Source organism: Rana temporaria, chromosome 3 (genome assembly GCF_905171775.1).
Source record: "Rana temporaria chromosome 3, aRanTem1.1, whole genome shotgun sequence".
Lineage (NCBI taxonomy): Eukaryota > Metazoa > Chordata > Amphibia > Anura > Ranidae > Rana > Rana temporaria.
This window is the reverse complement of record NC_053491.1, coordinates 491,402,240-491,419,106: the sequence shown is the minus strand read 5'-3', so window position 1 is coordinate 491,419,106 and position 16,867 is coordinate 491,402,240. Positions and strand designations below refer to the sequence as shown.

The 16,867-nt window shown below is 50.6% G+C and overlaps 1 protein-coding gene across 2 annotated transcripts in view; it reads left to right on the top strand.

Annotated features, from left to right (window-relative positions):
• Positions 1-14,858, top strand: part of LOC120933787 (serum amyloid P-component-like) — a 46,522-nt gene extending 31,664 nt beyond the window's left edge. For both annotated transcript variants that reach the window (XM_040347182.1, XM_040347181.1), the window contains exon 4: positions 13,579-14,858. In XM_040347182.1, the coding sequence (XP_040203116.1) occupies positions 13,579-14,177 (599 nt within the window). In that variant the 3' untranslated portion in view covers positions 14,178-14,858. The remainder of the gene's footprint in view (positions 1-13,578) is intronic.
• Positions 14,859-16,867: the final 2,009 nt, after the last annotated feature.

Genomic DNA, 16,867 nt, shown 5'->3' with positions numbered 1-16,867 from the left:
TTCAGCATGTCACTTGCCATCCTTCCCCTGCCACCAGATTTACTGTGTCACTTGCCACCCGTCCCGTCACCAGACTCAGCGTGTCACTTGGACTGGGTGACAGCAGGGGGACTGGGCGACAGCAGGGGGACTGGCTGACAGCAGAGGACTGGGCGACAGCAAGGGGACTGGGTGACAGAGGACTTGGCGACAGCAGGGGACTGGGTGACAGAGGACTGGGTGACAGAGGACTGGGTGACAGCAGGCTGGGTGACAGCAGGGGACTGGGTGACAGCAGAGGACTGGGTGACAGCAGGGGACTGGGTGACAGCAGGGGACTGGGTGACAGAGGACTGGGTGGCAGAGGACTGGGTGACAGGGGAATGGGTGACAGAGGGACTGGGTGACAGAGGGACTGGGTGACAGAGGCACAGAGGGACTGGGTGACAGAGGGACTGGGTGACAGAGGGACTGGGTGACAGAGGCTGGGTGACAGAGGGACTGGGTGACAGAGGGACTGGGTGACAGAGGCTGGGTGACAGAGGGACTGGGTGACAGAGGGACTGGGTGACAGAGGCTGGGTGACAGAGGGACTGGGTGACAGAGGCTGGGTGACAGAGGCTGGGTGACAGAGGGACTGGGTGAGAGGTACTGGGTGACAGAGGCTGGGTGACAGAGGGCTGGGTGACAGAGGCTGGGTGACAGAGGGACTGGGTGACAGAGGGACTGGGTGACAGAGGCTGGGTGACAGAGGGACTGGGTGACAGAGGCTGGGTGACAGAGGCTGGGTGACAGAGGGACTGGGTGAGAGGTACTGGGTGACAGAGGCTGGGTGACAGAGGCTGGGTGACAGAGGCTGGGTGACAGAGGCTGGGTGACAGAGGGACTGGGTGACAGAGGGACTGGGTGACAGAGGCTGGGTGACAGAGGGACTGGGTGACAGAGGGACTGGGTGACAGAGGCTGGGTGACAGAGGGACTGGGTGACAGAGGGACTGGGTGACCGAGGCTGGGTGACAGAGGCTGGGTGACAGAGGGACTGGGTGACAGAGGCTGGGTGACAGAGGCTGGGTGACAGAGGGACTGGGTGACAGAGGCTGGGTGACAGAGGCTGGGTGACAGAGGGACTGGGTGAGAGGTACTGGGTGACAGAGGCTGGGTGACAGAGGCTGGGTGACAGAGGGACTGGGTGACAGAGGGACTGGGTGACAGAGGCTGGGTGACGGAGGGACTGGGTGACAGAGGCTGGGTGACGGAGGGACTGGGTGACAGAGGCTGGGTGACAGAGGCTGGGTGACGGAGGGACTGGGTGACAGAGGCTGGGTGACAGAGGGACTGGGTGACAGAGGGACTGGGTGACAGAGGCTGGGTGACAGAGGCTGGGTGACGGAGGGACTGGGTGACAGAGGCTGGGTGACGGAGGGACTGGGTGACAGAGGCTGGGTGACAGAGGCTGGGTGACAGAGGCTGGGTGACGGAGGGACTGGGTGACAGAGGCTGGGTGACGGAGGGACTGGGTGACGGAGGGACTGGGTGACGGAGAGACTGGGTGACGGAGGGACTGGGTGATGGAGAGACTGGGTGACAGAGGCTGGGTGACAGAGGCTGGGTGACGGAGGGACTGGGTGACAGAGGCTCGGTGACAGAGGCTGGGTGACAGGGGGCTGGGTGACAGAGGCTGGGTGACAGAGGCTGGGTGACGGAGGGACTGGGTGACAGAGGCTCGGTGACAGAGGCTGGGTGACAGGGGGCTGGGTGACAGAGGCTGGGTGACGGAGGGACTGGGTGACAGAGGCTGGGTGACGGAGGGACTGGGTGACAGAGGCTGGGTGACGGAGGGACTGGGTGACAGAGGCTCGGTGACAGAGGCTGGGTGACAGGGGGCTGGGTGACAGAGGCTGGGTGACGGAGGGACTGGGTGACAGAGGCTGGGTGACGGAGGGACTGGGTGACAGAGGCTGGGTGACGGAGGGACTGGGTGACAGAGGCTGGGTGACGGAGGGACTGGGTGACAGAGGCTCGGTGACAGAGGCTGGGTGACAGGGGGCTGGGTGACAGAGGCTGGGTAACGGAGGGACTGGGTGACAGAGGCTGGGTGACGGAGGGACTGGGTGACAGAGGCTGGGTGACGGAGGGACTGGGTGACAGAGGCTGGGTGACGGAGGGACTGGGTGACAGAGGGACTGGGTGACAGCAGGGGACTGGGTAGAGAGAGATTATACAGTCCAGATTACAATTTGCAGGGGCAGCAAAGGTGACAGAGAAAAGGGGGTGCACCATGCAACCCCCTCTCTCTCTGTCACCTTTGCTGGCTGCCCCTGCAAATTGTAATCTGGACTGTATAATCTCTCTCACCATTGCATGGACCCCCCCCCCCCGTCCCCTCTGCACCTACCTTTTCTGCCTTCTGCTCCAAGGGTGGCCAGCGCCGTTCACATCTTCTCCTCTGCGGCTCTGCCTTCACACGTGGAGAAAGATAGTGGGCGGTGCTGGCGCCGCACGGGACGATGGGACGTTCGGTTCTCCTGCTCGGCTCCTCCCCTCCCTCAAACAGCATGATCGCACACTTCACACAGCGGCACGGGAAGGAAAGTGTCAGTGAAGCGGCGAGCATGGCGGCCGCAACCCCCCGGCGGCCGGCCCGCCGCTGCTTATAGACATAGACATCACACTGGAGTGGCTAAGCAGCATATCGCACGCAGCCGCAGGGGTACAATTGTAAAGTGCGGCCGCGATGACGGCCGCGGCCAAGAGCTGACCTGATAAATTTCACTGACAACAGGCGGCCTACCGGGAATTTTCCCGGTATCCCGGTAGGCCAGTCCGGCCCTGCATAGCTCTGCTGGGCGGAAGTGACGTCAAAACATCAGTCCCGCCCAGCGTCTTAGGCCCCGTACAGACGACCGAACATGTCTGCTGAAACTGGTCCGCGGACCAGTTTCAGCAGACATGTTCGGTCGTCTGTACAGCCGAGCGGACAAAATTCCAGCATACATTTGCCCGCCGGGCCTTTTTCCAGCGGGCAAATATTTACAAACTTGTTTAGAAACAGCCCGCTGGAATCCTGTCCTCTCGGACATGTTCGGTCGTCTGTACAGACCTACCGTACATGTCCGAGTGGCCGCCATCCCTCGCATGCTTCGAATGACTTTGACGCATGCGTGGAAGCATTGACCTTCCTGCGTCGCGCACGTCGCCGCGTTATCGTCGCGGCGACGCCGCGGACACGTCACCGCGCTGTCTGTCCGCGCGGATTGCCTCTCATTTCTGTCTGATGGTGTGTACAACCATCAGACAGAAATCTCCGACCGGACATGTCCGATGAAAACGGTCCGGCGGACCGTTTTCAGCGGACTGTCCGGTCGTGTGTACAAGGCCCTAAAGAAACCTTTTTTTTTTGTCATTTAAAAAAATTACAGTTTCAATTTTGTTTTCTTCTTGCATCTTAGTCTAAATATGAGACGTGAGGTCTTTTTGACCCCAGAATTCATATATAAGAGGACCTGTCATGCTTTTGTCTATTACAAGGGATGTTTACATTCCTTATAATAGGAATAAAAGTGATCAAAATTATTATTATTTTTTTCAGTAAAAAGTAATAAAATAAATAAAAATAAATAAGAAAACAAAAACATTTTTTTTTAAAGCGCCACGTCCCGACGAGCTCGCGCGCAGAAGCGAACGCATACGCGAGTAGCGCCTGCATATGAAAACGGTGTTCAAATCTTACAAGTGAGGTATCGCCGCGATCGTTAGAGCGAAAGCAATAATTCTAGCCCTAGACGTCCTCTGTAACTCAAAAAATTCAACCTATAGAATTTTTTAAACATCGCCTATCGAGATTTTTAAGGGTAAAAGTTAGACGTCATGCCATGAGCAGGCGCAATTTTTAAGCGTGACATGTTGGGTATCATTTTACTCGGCGTAACATTATCTTTCACAATATATTAAAAAATTGGCCCAAATTTATTGTTGTCTTTTTTTTTAGTTCAAAAAAGTGAATTTTTTTTAAAAAAAGTGCGCTTGTAAGAGCGCTGCGCAAATACGGTGAGACAAAAAGTATTGCAATGACCACTATTTTATTCTCTAGGGTGTTATAAAAAAATATATAACGTTTGGGGGTTTTAAGTAATTTTCTAGCAGAAAAAACACTGGGCCATATTCTTAAACAAGTTACGTAGGCGTATCAACAGATACGCCTACGTAAGTCCCTTTCCTATGTTTAAGTGTATTCTCAAACTGAGATACACTTAAACATGCCTAAGATACATCAGCCTGCGCCGTTGTATCTTAGGCTGCAATATTTACGCTGACCGCTAGGTGGCGGTCAGCGTAGAATATGCAAATGACTACTCACGCCGATTCTCGAACGTACGCTTGCCCGCCGTAGTGTTTTAACGTCGTTTCCGTAAGCGATACGCGGCGTAAAGATAAAGATGCCCCCTAGGTGGCGTACTCAATGTTAAGTATGGCCGTCGATCCCGCGTCGAAATTTCAAAATTGAACGTCGTTTACGTAAGTCGTCCGTGAATGGCGCTGGACGCCATTTACGTTACAGTCAAAACAAATGACGTCCGTGAGACGTCATTTAGCGCAATGCAAGTCGGGTAATTTACCCGACGGAGCATGCGCATTACGATCGGCGCGGGAGCGCGCCTAATTTAAATGATCCACGCCCCCTGCCTGGATCATTTGAATTAGGATGGCTTACACGGGTGGACTTTACGCGATGCCGCCGCAAGTTCACAGGTAAGTGGTTTGGGAATCCGGCACTTGCCACTTAAACTTGCGGCGGCGTAACGTAAAGTACATACGTTCCGCCGCCTGAAATGTATCAGAATATGGCCCACTGTTTTAGTCTTGCAAACACCAAATCTGAAAAACACCTAAGGGGCCATATTCTCAAACAAGTTACACCGGCGTATATGGAGATGCGCGGCGTAAGTGTAAAGATGCGCCGTCCTATCTATGCGCCGTAGTCACAGAACCAGATCCGCCAGAAATCAGGCTACTCCTGTCCGTCTTAACTAGTTTAAGTTTACGCGGCGTAGGCGCATATTTCCGCTGATGGCATCCTAGGCTGCCATAGAATTAGTATTCAAATATGCAAATGATGTAGATGCGCTGATTCCCGAACCTACGCGCGATCGGCTTAGGCTACGCGCTGTGCGCGTAAGACGATTGTCCGGCTGAAAGTTACCCCTTATAAAGCTCGGTTAACTTTGCTCCAGACCTGAGTAAGTTAGCTTGAAAAAAGCAAATACAGCAGCACCATCCCGGACGAGCTGAGCAACCAAATTTTTCGGACAACACATTTGTATGCCAACATGCCAGGGGCAGGCGTGGTCTTAGCACTGCTAGTGTGTGAGGAGGAAGAGGCACTTAGAAGGAGGAGGGCACGTAGGAGGGCACATGAGAGGATCTACCCACAGCGCATTAGCCTCTTTGGCATGGCTGATGTGGATGTGTATCACCGTTATAGATTCAACCCTCATGCCATCCTTGAAATTACCAGAGCCCTGCAGGATGACATCAGCAGCCCAACACAACGCTCACATGCAGTGCAGCCACTGGTGAAGGTCCTGGCAACATTGCATTTTCTTGCCACAGGCTCTTTTCAAAGAACCAGTGGAGACGTGGTTGGGATATCCCAAACCAGCATGAGTAGATGCGTGCACCAAGTTGTCCCCGCAATACTCTGACGCATGTCGCACCACATAATCAGACCCACCCAGGAGGACATGCGGCTGAAGGCAATGACAGATTTCTGCCTAATTGATGGTTTCCCACGCACTGTGGGTGCAATTGATTGTACCCATGTGGCAATACAGCCCCCCCACGAGACCGAGCACATATACCGCAACAGAAAACATTGGCATTCCATCAATGTCCAAGTGATCGTGGATGCACATGGCCTCATATGGCACGTCCGTGCAAAACACCCCGGATCCAGCCATGACAGCTTTATATTCAGGCAAAGTGACATCCCAAGACAATTTGAGCAGAATGTGTATGGGGACAGTTGGCTGGTTGGTGAGTGACATGGGTGTCAGGTATGACTGTCCCCCCCCATGATGCAGACATCACGAGGGGCACATGCATGACTAACATCCTCCTGTCTTTTCCCTTCCAGGTGACTCCGCATATGCCCTGGGACCTCATCTCATGACTCCATTCCGCAATCCGCAAACACCAGGAGAGAGAAGATATAACGAAGCACACGCACGCACCCGTGCAGTGGTTGAGCGAACATTTGGCCTCCTTAAGTCACGCTTTCGATGCCTGGATAAGACTGGGGGTACCCTGCTGTATTCCCCCAACTTCGTGTGCCAAATCATCGCTGCATGTTGCGTGCTGCACAACTTCGCAGTGAGAAAGGGCCTGCAGATTGACCTACGTGAGGACCTGACCCCCCAACCACCATGTCCCCCCCTAACCGAGGCTACCCCGTCTGCTGATGGTACAGCAGTCAGGAGATGTCTCGTGGAGCGAATCTTTGAACGTTAAACACAAACATTAAACATGGCACACAGAAAATGCACGCATGCACACCACTGTGGTCCCTAACACACACCCCACATGCACAGAACATTGGATTAGACCGAAGTACACCGCACGGTACTAAGGAGCAGCAACGCCGCGTCAAGGCCCCAATGATGTTGCTGTCCATTCATACGTCATTCATACGGACCTGGGGAGAACTTATCACCAGCGCCCGAGGGTGACCCCCCTTACTGGCAGGAATGTCACCACCCCACATTCACACACCATTCACACTGTACTCTGCAACACTGCCTGTGTGCAGCACCCAAAATTAAAAAAAAGCTCTTAACCAGAGCAAATAATAAAATAAGCTCTTAACCAGAGCAAATAATTAAAAAAAAGCTCTTAACCAGAGCAAATAATAAAATAAGCTCTTAACCAGAGCAAATAATTAAAAAAGCTCTTAACCAGAGCAAATATTAAATAAAACTCTTAACCAGAGCAAATGAAGAATAAATAATCACTTGCCCCGGCGCGGGCTACGCCTGGTGCCCAGGTTCCTGGCCCTCACTTGCCTGGGGGGAGCTGGGGCATCAGGTGGAGGAACATCTCCAGGTGGAGGAACATCCCCAGGTGCCTCCCTGCCTGCCTGTCTGCCCTCTAAAGCTAGTGCTATGCGGGTGAGCAATGACTCCTGGGTAGCTGTCTGGGCCTGAACAGCCCTTCGCAGGCACCTGACCTCCCCCACAAGTTCGGCAGTTGTAGTCTGCAGCTCACCCAGGCTGGTGATTGTGGCTGCGCTGTTTCCAGCCACATCTTGGAGAGCATCTGGTACTGCTCCCCTCATTTAAATTTTAAACGCCCCCCGGAGAGGAGGACCGCCTTGCGACGGAGGCACTTAAGTTACACGGCGTGTAATTTCTAGGTAAGTGCTTTGTGGATCAGGCACTTAGGGCCATATTCTCAAACAAGTTACACCGGCGTATATGGAGATGCGCGGCGTAAGTGTAAAGATGCGCCGTCCTATCTATGCGCCATAGTCACAGAACCAGATCCGCCAGAAATCAGGCTACTCCTGTCCGTCCTAACTCGTTTAAGTGTACGCGGCGTAGGCGCATATTTCCGCTGAAGGCATCCTAGGCTGCCATAGAATTAGTATTCAAATATGCAAATGATGTAGATGCGCTGATTCCCGAAACTACGCGCGATCGGCTTAGGCTACGCGCTGTGCGCGTAAGACGATTGTCCGGCTGAAAGTTACCCCTTATAAAGCTCGGTTAACTTTGCTCCAGACCTGAGTAAGTTAGCTTGAAAAAAGCAAATACAGCAGCACCATCCCGGACGAGCAGAGCAACCAAATTTTTAGGACAACACATTTGTTTGCCAACATGCCAGGGGCAGGCGTGGTCTTAGCACTGCTAGTGTGTGAGGAGGAAGAGGCACTTAGAAGGAGGAGGGCACGGAGGAGGGCACGTGAGAGGATCTACCCACAGCGCATTAGCCTCTTTGGCATGGCTGATGTGGATGTGTATCTCCGTTATAGATTCAGCCCTGATGCCATCCTTGAAATTACCAGAGCCCTGAAGAATGACATCAGCAGCCCAACACAACGATCCCATGCAGTGCAGCCACTGGTGAAGGTCCTGGCAACATTGCATTTTCTTGCCACAGGCTCTTTTCAAAGAACCAGTGGAGACGTGGTTGGGATATCCCAAACCAGCATGAGTAGATGCGTGCACCAAGTTGTCCCCGCAATACTCTGACGCATGTCGCACCACATAATCAGACCCACCCAGGAGGACATGCGGCTGAAGGCAATGACAGATTTCTGCCTAATTGATGGTTTCCCACGCACTGTGGGTGCAATTGATTGTACCCATGTGGCAATACAGCCCCCCCACGAGACCGAGCACATGTACCGCAACAGAAAACATTGGCATTCTATCAATGTCCAAGTGATCGTGGATGCACATGGCCTCATATGGCACGTCCGTGCAAAACACCCCGGATCCAGCCATGACAGCTTTATATTCAGGCAAAGTGACATCCCAAGACAATTTGAGCAGAATGTGTATGGGGACAGTTGGCTGGTTGGTGAGTGACATGGGTGTCAGGTATGACTGCCCCCCCCCCATGATGCAGACATCACGAGGGGCACATGCATGACTAACATCCTCCTGTCTTTTCCCTTCCAGGTGACTCTGCATATGCCCTGGGACCTCATCTCATGACTCCATTCCGCAATCCGCAAACACCAGGAGAGAGAAGATATAACGAAGCACACGCACGCACCCGTGGAGTGGTTGAGCGAACATTTGGCCTCCTTAAGTCACGATTTCGATGCCTGGATAAGACTGGGGGTACCCTGCTGTATTCCCCCAACTTTGTGTGCCAAATCATCGCTGCATGTTGCGTGCTGCACAACTTTGCAGTGAGAAAGGGCCTGCAGATTGACCTACGTGATGACCTGACCCCCCAACCACCATGTCCCCCCCTAACCGAGGCTACCCCGTCTGCTGATGGTACAGCAGTCAGGAGATGTCTCGTGGAGCGAATCTTTGAACGTTAAACACAAACATTAAACATGGCACACAGAAAATGCACGCATGCACACCACTGTGGTCCCTAACACACACCCCACATGCACAGAACATTGGATTAGACCGAAGTACACCGCACGGTACTAAGGAGCAGCAACGCCGCGTCAAGGCCCCAATGATGTTGCTGTCCATTCATACGTCATTCATACGGACCTGGGGAGAACTTATCACCAGCGCCCGAGGGTGACCCCCCTTACTGGCAGGAATGTCACCACCCCACATTCACACACCATTCACACTGTACTCTGCAACACTGCCTGTGTGCAGCACCCAAAATTAAAAAAAATGCTCTTAACCAGAGCAACAAATAAAATTTGCTCTTAACCAGAGCAAATAATAAAAAAATGCTCTTAACCAGAGCAACAAATAAAATTTGCTCTTAACCAGAGCAAATAATAAAAAAAGCTCTTAACCAGAGCAAATGAACAATAAATAATCACTTGCCCCGGCGCGGGCTACGCCTGGTGCCCAGGTTCCTGGCCCTCACTTGCCTGGGGGGAGCTGGGGCATCAGGTGGAGGAACATCTCCAGGTGGAGGAACATTCCCAGGTGCCTCCCTGCCTGCCTGTCTGCCCTCCAAAGCTAGTGCTATGCGGGTGAGCAATGACTCCTGGGTAGCTGTCTGGGCCTGAACAGCCCTTCGCAGGCACCTGACCTCCCCCACAAGTTCGGCAGTTGTAGTCTGCAGCTCACCCAGGCTGGTTATTGTGGCTGCGCAGTTTCCAGCCACATCTTGGAGAGCATCTGGTACTGCTCCCGAGGAGGCCAAGCTGTCGGACAGGCGCCTCAACTCCACCAAGATTTCCCCCATATGACGGGTTTGCTGGTCCTGCTGCCTGGCCAGATTCTCATGAAGCATTTCTGCCGCACCCCTTGTCCTGTGGGTAGCCCTCCTGGGGACAGGAGTGGCTGGGCCCCTTGCATAGAGTGAGGACCTGGAGGGGCTGGAGATGAGGGGGATGGGACGGGAGGGACTGGAGAGGGTGTTGGAGGACCCTGAAGGGCTGGAGATGCGTGGGCTTTGTGATGGTCCTGCCACCACATGCGACTCCTCCAAAAAAAGGAAGACCTCCTGCTCGCTGTGGACCACCTCTTCCTGGACCACCTCTTCCTGGACCACCTCTTCCTGGACCTCCTCTTCATGGACCTCCTCCTCAACAACCTCCTGCGCGGAGGACTGACCACTCCCCTCCACCAAGGCCTGTTGGCTTCCCAGGAGGTCAGTCACAGAAGCAGACTGCTCAGTGGATGATGGTCTGTGACGGCCACTGGCAGCATTGGATGGCCCCGCTTCATCCTGCTCACCTGTGGATGACACAAAACATTCACATGTTGGTGGACCCACACACTTGTCACATAACCCACCACCCCCACCAAACATGCAACACACCAGAAGATAAAACACACTTACCTGTCCTCATGGGTGGCTCACTTGAGTCATGGCCCTCCAGGCCCTCCACCTGCTCCCTCCGAAGGCAGCGGGCAATCACTTCCTCCTCTTCAGTGAGCCGGGTAGAACAGGGTGGCCCCCCTCCTGTGCCCCTGGCATGCTTTGCAATGATGGCCATCTTGTTCCTGACCACACCACGCAGGTCATTCATTTTTTTCTGAATTTCCTGGGGGGTCCTTGCCTCATGGCCTAAGGCATTGACCTGGGCAGTCACTTTCCTAAGGATCTCCTCCTTTTTTGTTTTACTTGTGCTGCCACTGTCAGCACCATGGAGTCTTGAATCGTATCTCTCCATGGCAGAGACTACGATGGCCCTCTCATCTTGGCTGAAATTCTTTTTTCTCCTTTCCTTCCTGGGTCCAGGCATTGCAAAGCTAAAGAGAAAAAATCTCCACCAACAGAATCAATGGAGTCACTTTGCACTCGTTGGGCGCATGTGGTGACGCATTTATACACTGGGACGGCCCAACTCAGCAGGGATTTACGCCTACTGTTGTTTTGCGCATGCGCAGAGGGCGGGGCACGTCCGGCGCATGCTCCGTTCGGTCTGGACATCATTTGCATGGGGTCACGGTTCATTAGCATTCTTCACGCCCACATCCCTCCTACCGTCACTTGCGCCTACTTACGCCGACACATTTCAGCTCCGCGAGCGCAACGTAGGACGCATGTGGTACGGGAATATGGGAGAGCTCTCTCCAAGTTAAGCCGGCGTAGCTCAACTATGATGCGCTACACCTGAGTAAATATGCGCCGATCTACGAGAATATGGCCCTTAGGTAGAAATTTTAAGTCAGTGTAACTTAACTGCTGAAAGTTAAGTTAGGCAGCTTTTTTGGGAATCAGGCCCCAAGTACCAAAAGCGGTACCATTATTTTGCAAGGAAATTTGGCGTTTTATACTGTAGGCCTGTAATTTTTAGAAATAAGTCACTTAAATCTGACCAAGCAAGAGTCTTGTAGGCATCCCGGGTATGATTTTTTTTTTAAAACACAATTATAAATTATAATATAATAAATAATTATAAATAATTATAACAAATAATAATATAATTATAATAAAAATTATTCAATAATGTAATCAACTCAAAATCACTGAAATTTGCTCAGTTGCAGAATTGTCGCTGTCATTATTTATTTATTTTTATGACGAATTTCACCACAAATCGCTATCGCACATTTCTGCAAGTGATTATAATTTATTATCGCTGTTTTCTAGCTGATCTAAACCCATTTTTTACATAAAGGGACACTTTTGGACAATCTACAGTTTTTAGGCAGAAAGAACATTTTTTATTATATAAAAGTACATGTAGGGTACTGGGCAGACCACTAGGGACAAGGGGGGTGTGTATTTTTTACATACAGTACTGTAATCTATAAGATTACAGTATACTGTATGTAAAGTGTTTGTTTACTTTTTTGAATTTGGCGCCGTTCTCCGCCCCCGTGCGTCGTAACGTCGCAGGGAACGGAGATCGGCGGCACACAGGGACACTGTGAATCGAGCGAGGAGGACCCGCTCGCTCACACAGTGGGGAGGCATCGCTGGATCCAGGGACAAGGTAAGTAACTTGCCTGTGGATCCAGCGAGAAGGTAAGCCGCGCCGCTGCACACTCTGCACGTCCAGCCCGAGCATGACTCGGGGATACTGATCCTAACATTGAAAACCAACCCCGAGTCATGCTCGGGTTTACCGCCAAGGGGGTTAAGTGGTTAAAAAAATACCAGTTCAAAATTACAAACAGATTCTACTTAACAACAAACCTACAGTCCCTGTCTTGTTTGCACCGCCTGTATACTGCTGTTCAAAGTATGTAGGGCCAAAGGGGCTTGTAATGACCTGGGAGGTCGGGGACGGGGAAACTCATGCTATTTTTCTCAGTGATTTTCATCCATATTGCAGGGACCAGACATTACATTAAAGCCGCAAGCAGTATTAAATTACTTTTTTCTGAGAGTAATCTCATTTTGTGCAGGGACAGTTCTAAACACGTGCCACTACTATAGACACCCAGCAGGTACGATATTTAAAGGAATTTTTCATTTTTTTCCCACTTTTAGCCCTGGTTCACACTGGGTACGATTTGGAACGATTTGAGATGCGATTTGACATGTCAAATCGGCGGCATTTGCCGGCAATGGCACTGTCCTAATCAGTGCGACGCCGCATCTGCGATTTCAAAAAGTAGTTCCTGTACTACTTTTTGAGATCTCGGGCCGCGATTTACATTAAATTGCGGCCGAAATCGCGGAAAAATCGTGGCCGCGAAATCGCGGTAAAATCGTGCATTTTACTGCGATTTTGAATTCGCAGCAGTGTGAACCTAGGCTAAGCATCATTAAAATCACTGCTCCAGAAAAAACGACTGTTTTTAAAACTTTTTTTTCCATTGATACATGTTCTTTGGGGCAAGACCCGGGTTCTCAAACACGTTTTCCGACAATAACTTGCATATTAGGCTTTAAAATGAGCACTTTTGAATTTGAACATTCGAGTCCCATTGACGTCAATGGGGTTCTAAATGTTCGCATGAACATTCGGTCCGTTCGAAGGTTCTGGTGCGAACCGAACGGGGGGGGTGTTCGGCTCATCCCTACACCTGAGACCTGTTGCAGGGCTATGAGCAGCGTATCCATGACAGCAAGTGTGATCCATGGAGGCCTCAACTCACAACATACAGGACTTAAAGAATCTGCTACTGATGGCTTGGTGCCAGATACCACAGCGTACCTTCAGAGGTTTAGTGGAGCCCATGACTCAATGGGTTATAGTGTGTGGTCATTATTTTGGTGTATACCGGTAATCTATATACAAACTCCATTCTTTCTGTGTCTGCTCCTTGTTCTAAAACTCCACCAGTGGTAGAAAAGTCTCTTGATTGGACAACTGAGAAGATGACTGAAGGTAAATTGCCAAAACACTATTTACTGAATCTGAAAACCACATATACACAAAACAAAAACCAATATACTGATCTTCCTGAGATATATGAGTGTATCCAATTGTTTTGTAGATAGATTGTGATGTGTAGCAGTAATGAACGTTGTCTGTTTTCTTCCCTAGACATGGAGAATAAAGTCTTCGTCTTCCCGAAAGGAACCAACACAGCTCATGTCATTCTAAGACCTACAATTACAGAGCCATTGCAGAAAGTCAGCGTCTGTCTACGTTCTTATACCGCCCTTTCCCGGAATTATTGTCCCTTCTCTCTTGCCACTCCCGGGAAGGATAACGCCTTTCTCATCTTCTTACAGCCTCCAAACACTTGTTCTATATATATCAACCAGGAACTCACTAGTTTTAAGACGGACTCTGAGTCTTTGGACTGGAGGCACATCTGTGTGACCTGGGACTCGAACACCGGAGTGGTCCAACTTTGGGTCAACGGGAAACTCTACCCCAGAAGAGTCTCCATGAAAGGGTCTTCTATCGCAGCTGAGACCAGCATTGTTCTGGGGCAGGAACAAGACTCTTTTGGTGGAAAGTTTGATGCTTCTCAGTCATTAGTTGGTGAAATAAGTGACGTCCACATGTGGAATTATGTCCTGACACCAAGAGATGTAAAGAATGTAATGTATGGTAGTCTCCATGGAAATGTTATTAATTTAAAGTCTGTAGTTTATGAAATCAGAGGGGAAGTTCTCATCCAGCCCAAACCTTAATTCAACTAGCTTAAAATGTTTGCAACCAGTTTATAATATTCACCATGTAGTCCCCCCCCTACACTTTTGTGGTTCTCCCACACTGTATTAGCCATAGGGCATTGTAACACCCTCATCGGGATAAGCTGCCTGGGGGTCAACCCAGGAACGTTGAACCAAGGATACCATAGTTTTTTCATATTAATTGAGGCAACCCCTGTGCTGGTATATGTATCTCTCCAAGTGAGTTACCCATGTTTTGACCAAAGGGGGAGTTACAGATTTCCAGCCCAATAGGATGAACTTTCTGGCCTGGAACAAAGGCCGGGGGAAGGCCACCCTAGTCAGCTCCTCAGGTATCACTTCTTTAAGGATCCCCAATAAACAATGGATAGGGTTCAAGGGGACATTTACCTGGAATACGCCATTGAGCGTAAAGAGTACCTCACTCCAGTAGCGATGCAATTTTGGACACAGGGGGTGTATCAGATCCCCAGATGTTCATCTGCATCTACCACACTGACACAAATCAGAAATGACGTGTTAGGATAACATAGCACGATTGTATCCTTTTTTAGGGGAGACATTTTGGAGGGCAGGGAATTGACATATTTCAGCCATAAATACCGTTTATACTTGAGTATATATTTGAGTATAAGCCGATCCGAATATAAGCCGAGGCACCTCATTTTACCACCAAAAAAATGGAAAACGCATTGACTCGAGTATAAGCCTAGGGTGTCCATCTGCATGCCTCACTTTGCCTCACTGTGTCCATGTGCATGCCTCACTGTGCTCATGACTAGACTGACGTTTAACATGGGAGTCTATGAAAAAACGATGCTCCCCGGTCGTAGGTCCCCCAGGCAACAAATTTTTCACACTTGTAGAGGAGAAATGGGGCTACATGTGTGCCAAGTTTTGGGTCCAGGGGTCCTATGACTGGCCAGTACCGTGTCCCCAAATTCACAGGAGAACCGTTTAACATTGGAGTCTATTAAAGGGGTGCCCGGCTTTGAAAAATTGGTGCTCCCCGGCCCTAGGTTCCCCAGACAACAAACTTTGCACACTTGTAGAGGAGAAATGGGGCTACTTGTGTGCCAAGTTTTGGGTCCAGAGGTCCTACGACCGGCCAGTAACGGGTCCCCAAATTCGTAGGAGAAATTACCATTTAACATGGGAGTCTATAGAAGGGGTGCCCGTATTTGAAAAATCGGTGCTCCCCGGTCGTAGGTCCCCCGGACAACAAACTTTGCACACTTGTAGAGGAGACATAGGGCTACATGTGTGCCAAGTTTTGGGTCCATGGATCCTACGACTGGCCAGTACCGGGTCCCCAAATTCACAGGAGAAATGACCGTTTAACATGGGAGTCTAAGGAAGGGATGCCTGGCTTTGAAAAATCGGTGCTCCCTGGTCGTGGGTTCCCCAGACAACAAACTTTTCACACTTGTAGAGAAGAAATGGGGCTACATGTGTGCCAAGTTTTGGGTCCAGGGGTCCTACGACTGGCCAGTACCGTGTCCCCAAATTCACAGGAGAACCGTTTAACATTGGAGTCTATTAAAGGGGTGCCCGGCTTTGAAAAATTGGTGCTCCCCGGCCCTAGATTACCCAGACAACAAACTTAGCCCACTTGTAGAGGAGAAATGGGGCTACTTGTGTGCCAAGTTTTGGGTCCAGAGGTCCTACGACCGGCCAGTAACGGGTCCCCAAATTCGTAGGAGAAATTACCGTTTAACATGGGAGTCTATGGAAGGGGTGCCCGTATTTGAAAAATCGGTGCTCCCCGGTCGTAGGTCCCCCGGACAACAAACTTTGCACACTTGTAGAGGAGACATAGGGCTACATGTGTGCCAAGTTTTGGGTCCAGTGGGTCCTACAACCGGCAAGTACTGGGTCCCCAAATTCACAGGAGAAATTACCGTTTAACATGGGAGTCTATGGATGGGGTGCCCGGCTTTGAAAAATCGGTGCTCCCCGGTCGTAGGTCCCCCGGACAACAAACATTGCACACTTGTAAAGGAAGAGTGGGGCCACATGTTTGCCAAGTATCGGCCAGTATCAGGTCCCCCAAAATCCGGGAGATCAGGCACATAAAGGTGACTCGAGTATAAGCCGAGAAGGGCATTTTCAGCACAAAAGAAATGTGCTGAAAAACTGGGCTTATACTCGAGGTATATACGGTATTAAAAAGCCTTTTTAAAGCGAATGTATTTGTTTGCTGAACAGAATCCCGTTCTTTATGAGGTGATAATGTTGTGGAGGGAGAGAGTCTGCATTTTTCAGCCAGAATTATGAAGTGAATTATGACACTGAATACACATTGTACACATCCTGTATAATAGGAGGCAATTTGCAAAGCAGGGAGGAGGCATTTATCAGGCAGACATATGAAAGCAAAATTTTATTCCATAAATGTTATATAAAAACTAAACTCCCATATGGAGTTACATATTTTTTAATCCAAAAAAATGTAAGAAGCAGGAGAATTTGTATGACAGCAAGAAGCAAGTAAAGAGACTGGCCCGGATTCAAGAAGCAATTGCGCCTGTGTAACCATAGGTTACACAGCGCAATTGCTTCCTTGCCCCGGCGTTACGAATGCTCCAGATTCAGGAACATCGTAACGCCGACTGCAGCCTAAAATCTGCGTGGCATAAGGCTCTTATGCCACCCATATCTTAGGCTGCATTCTAGCGATGGCCGCT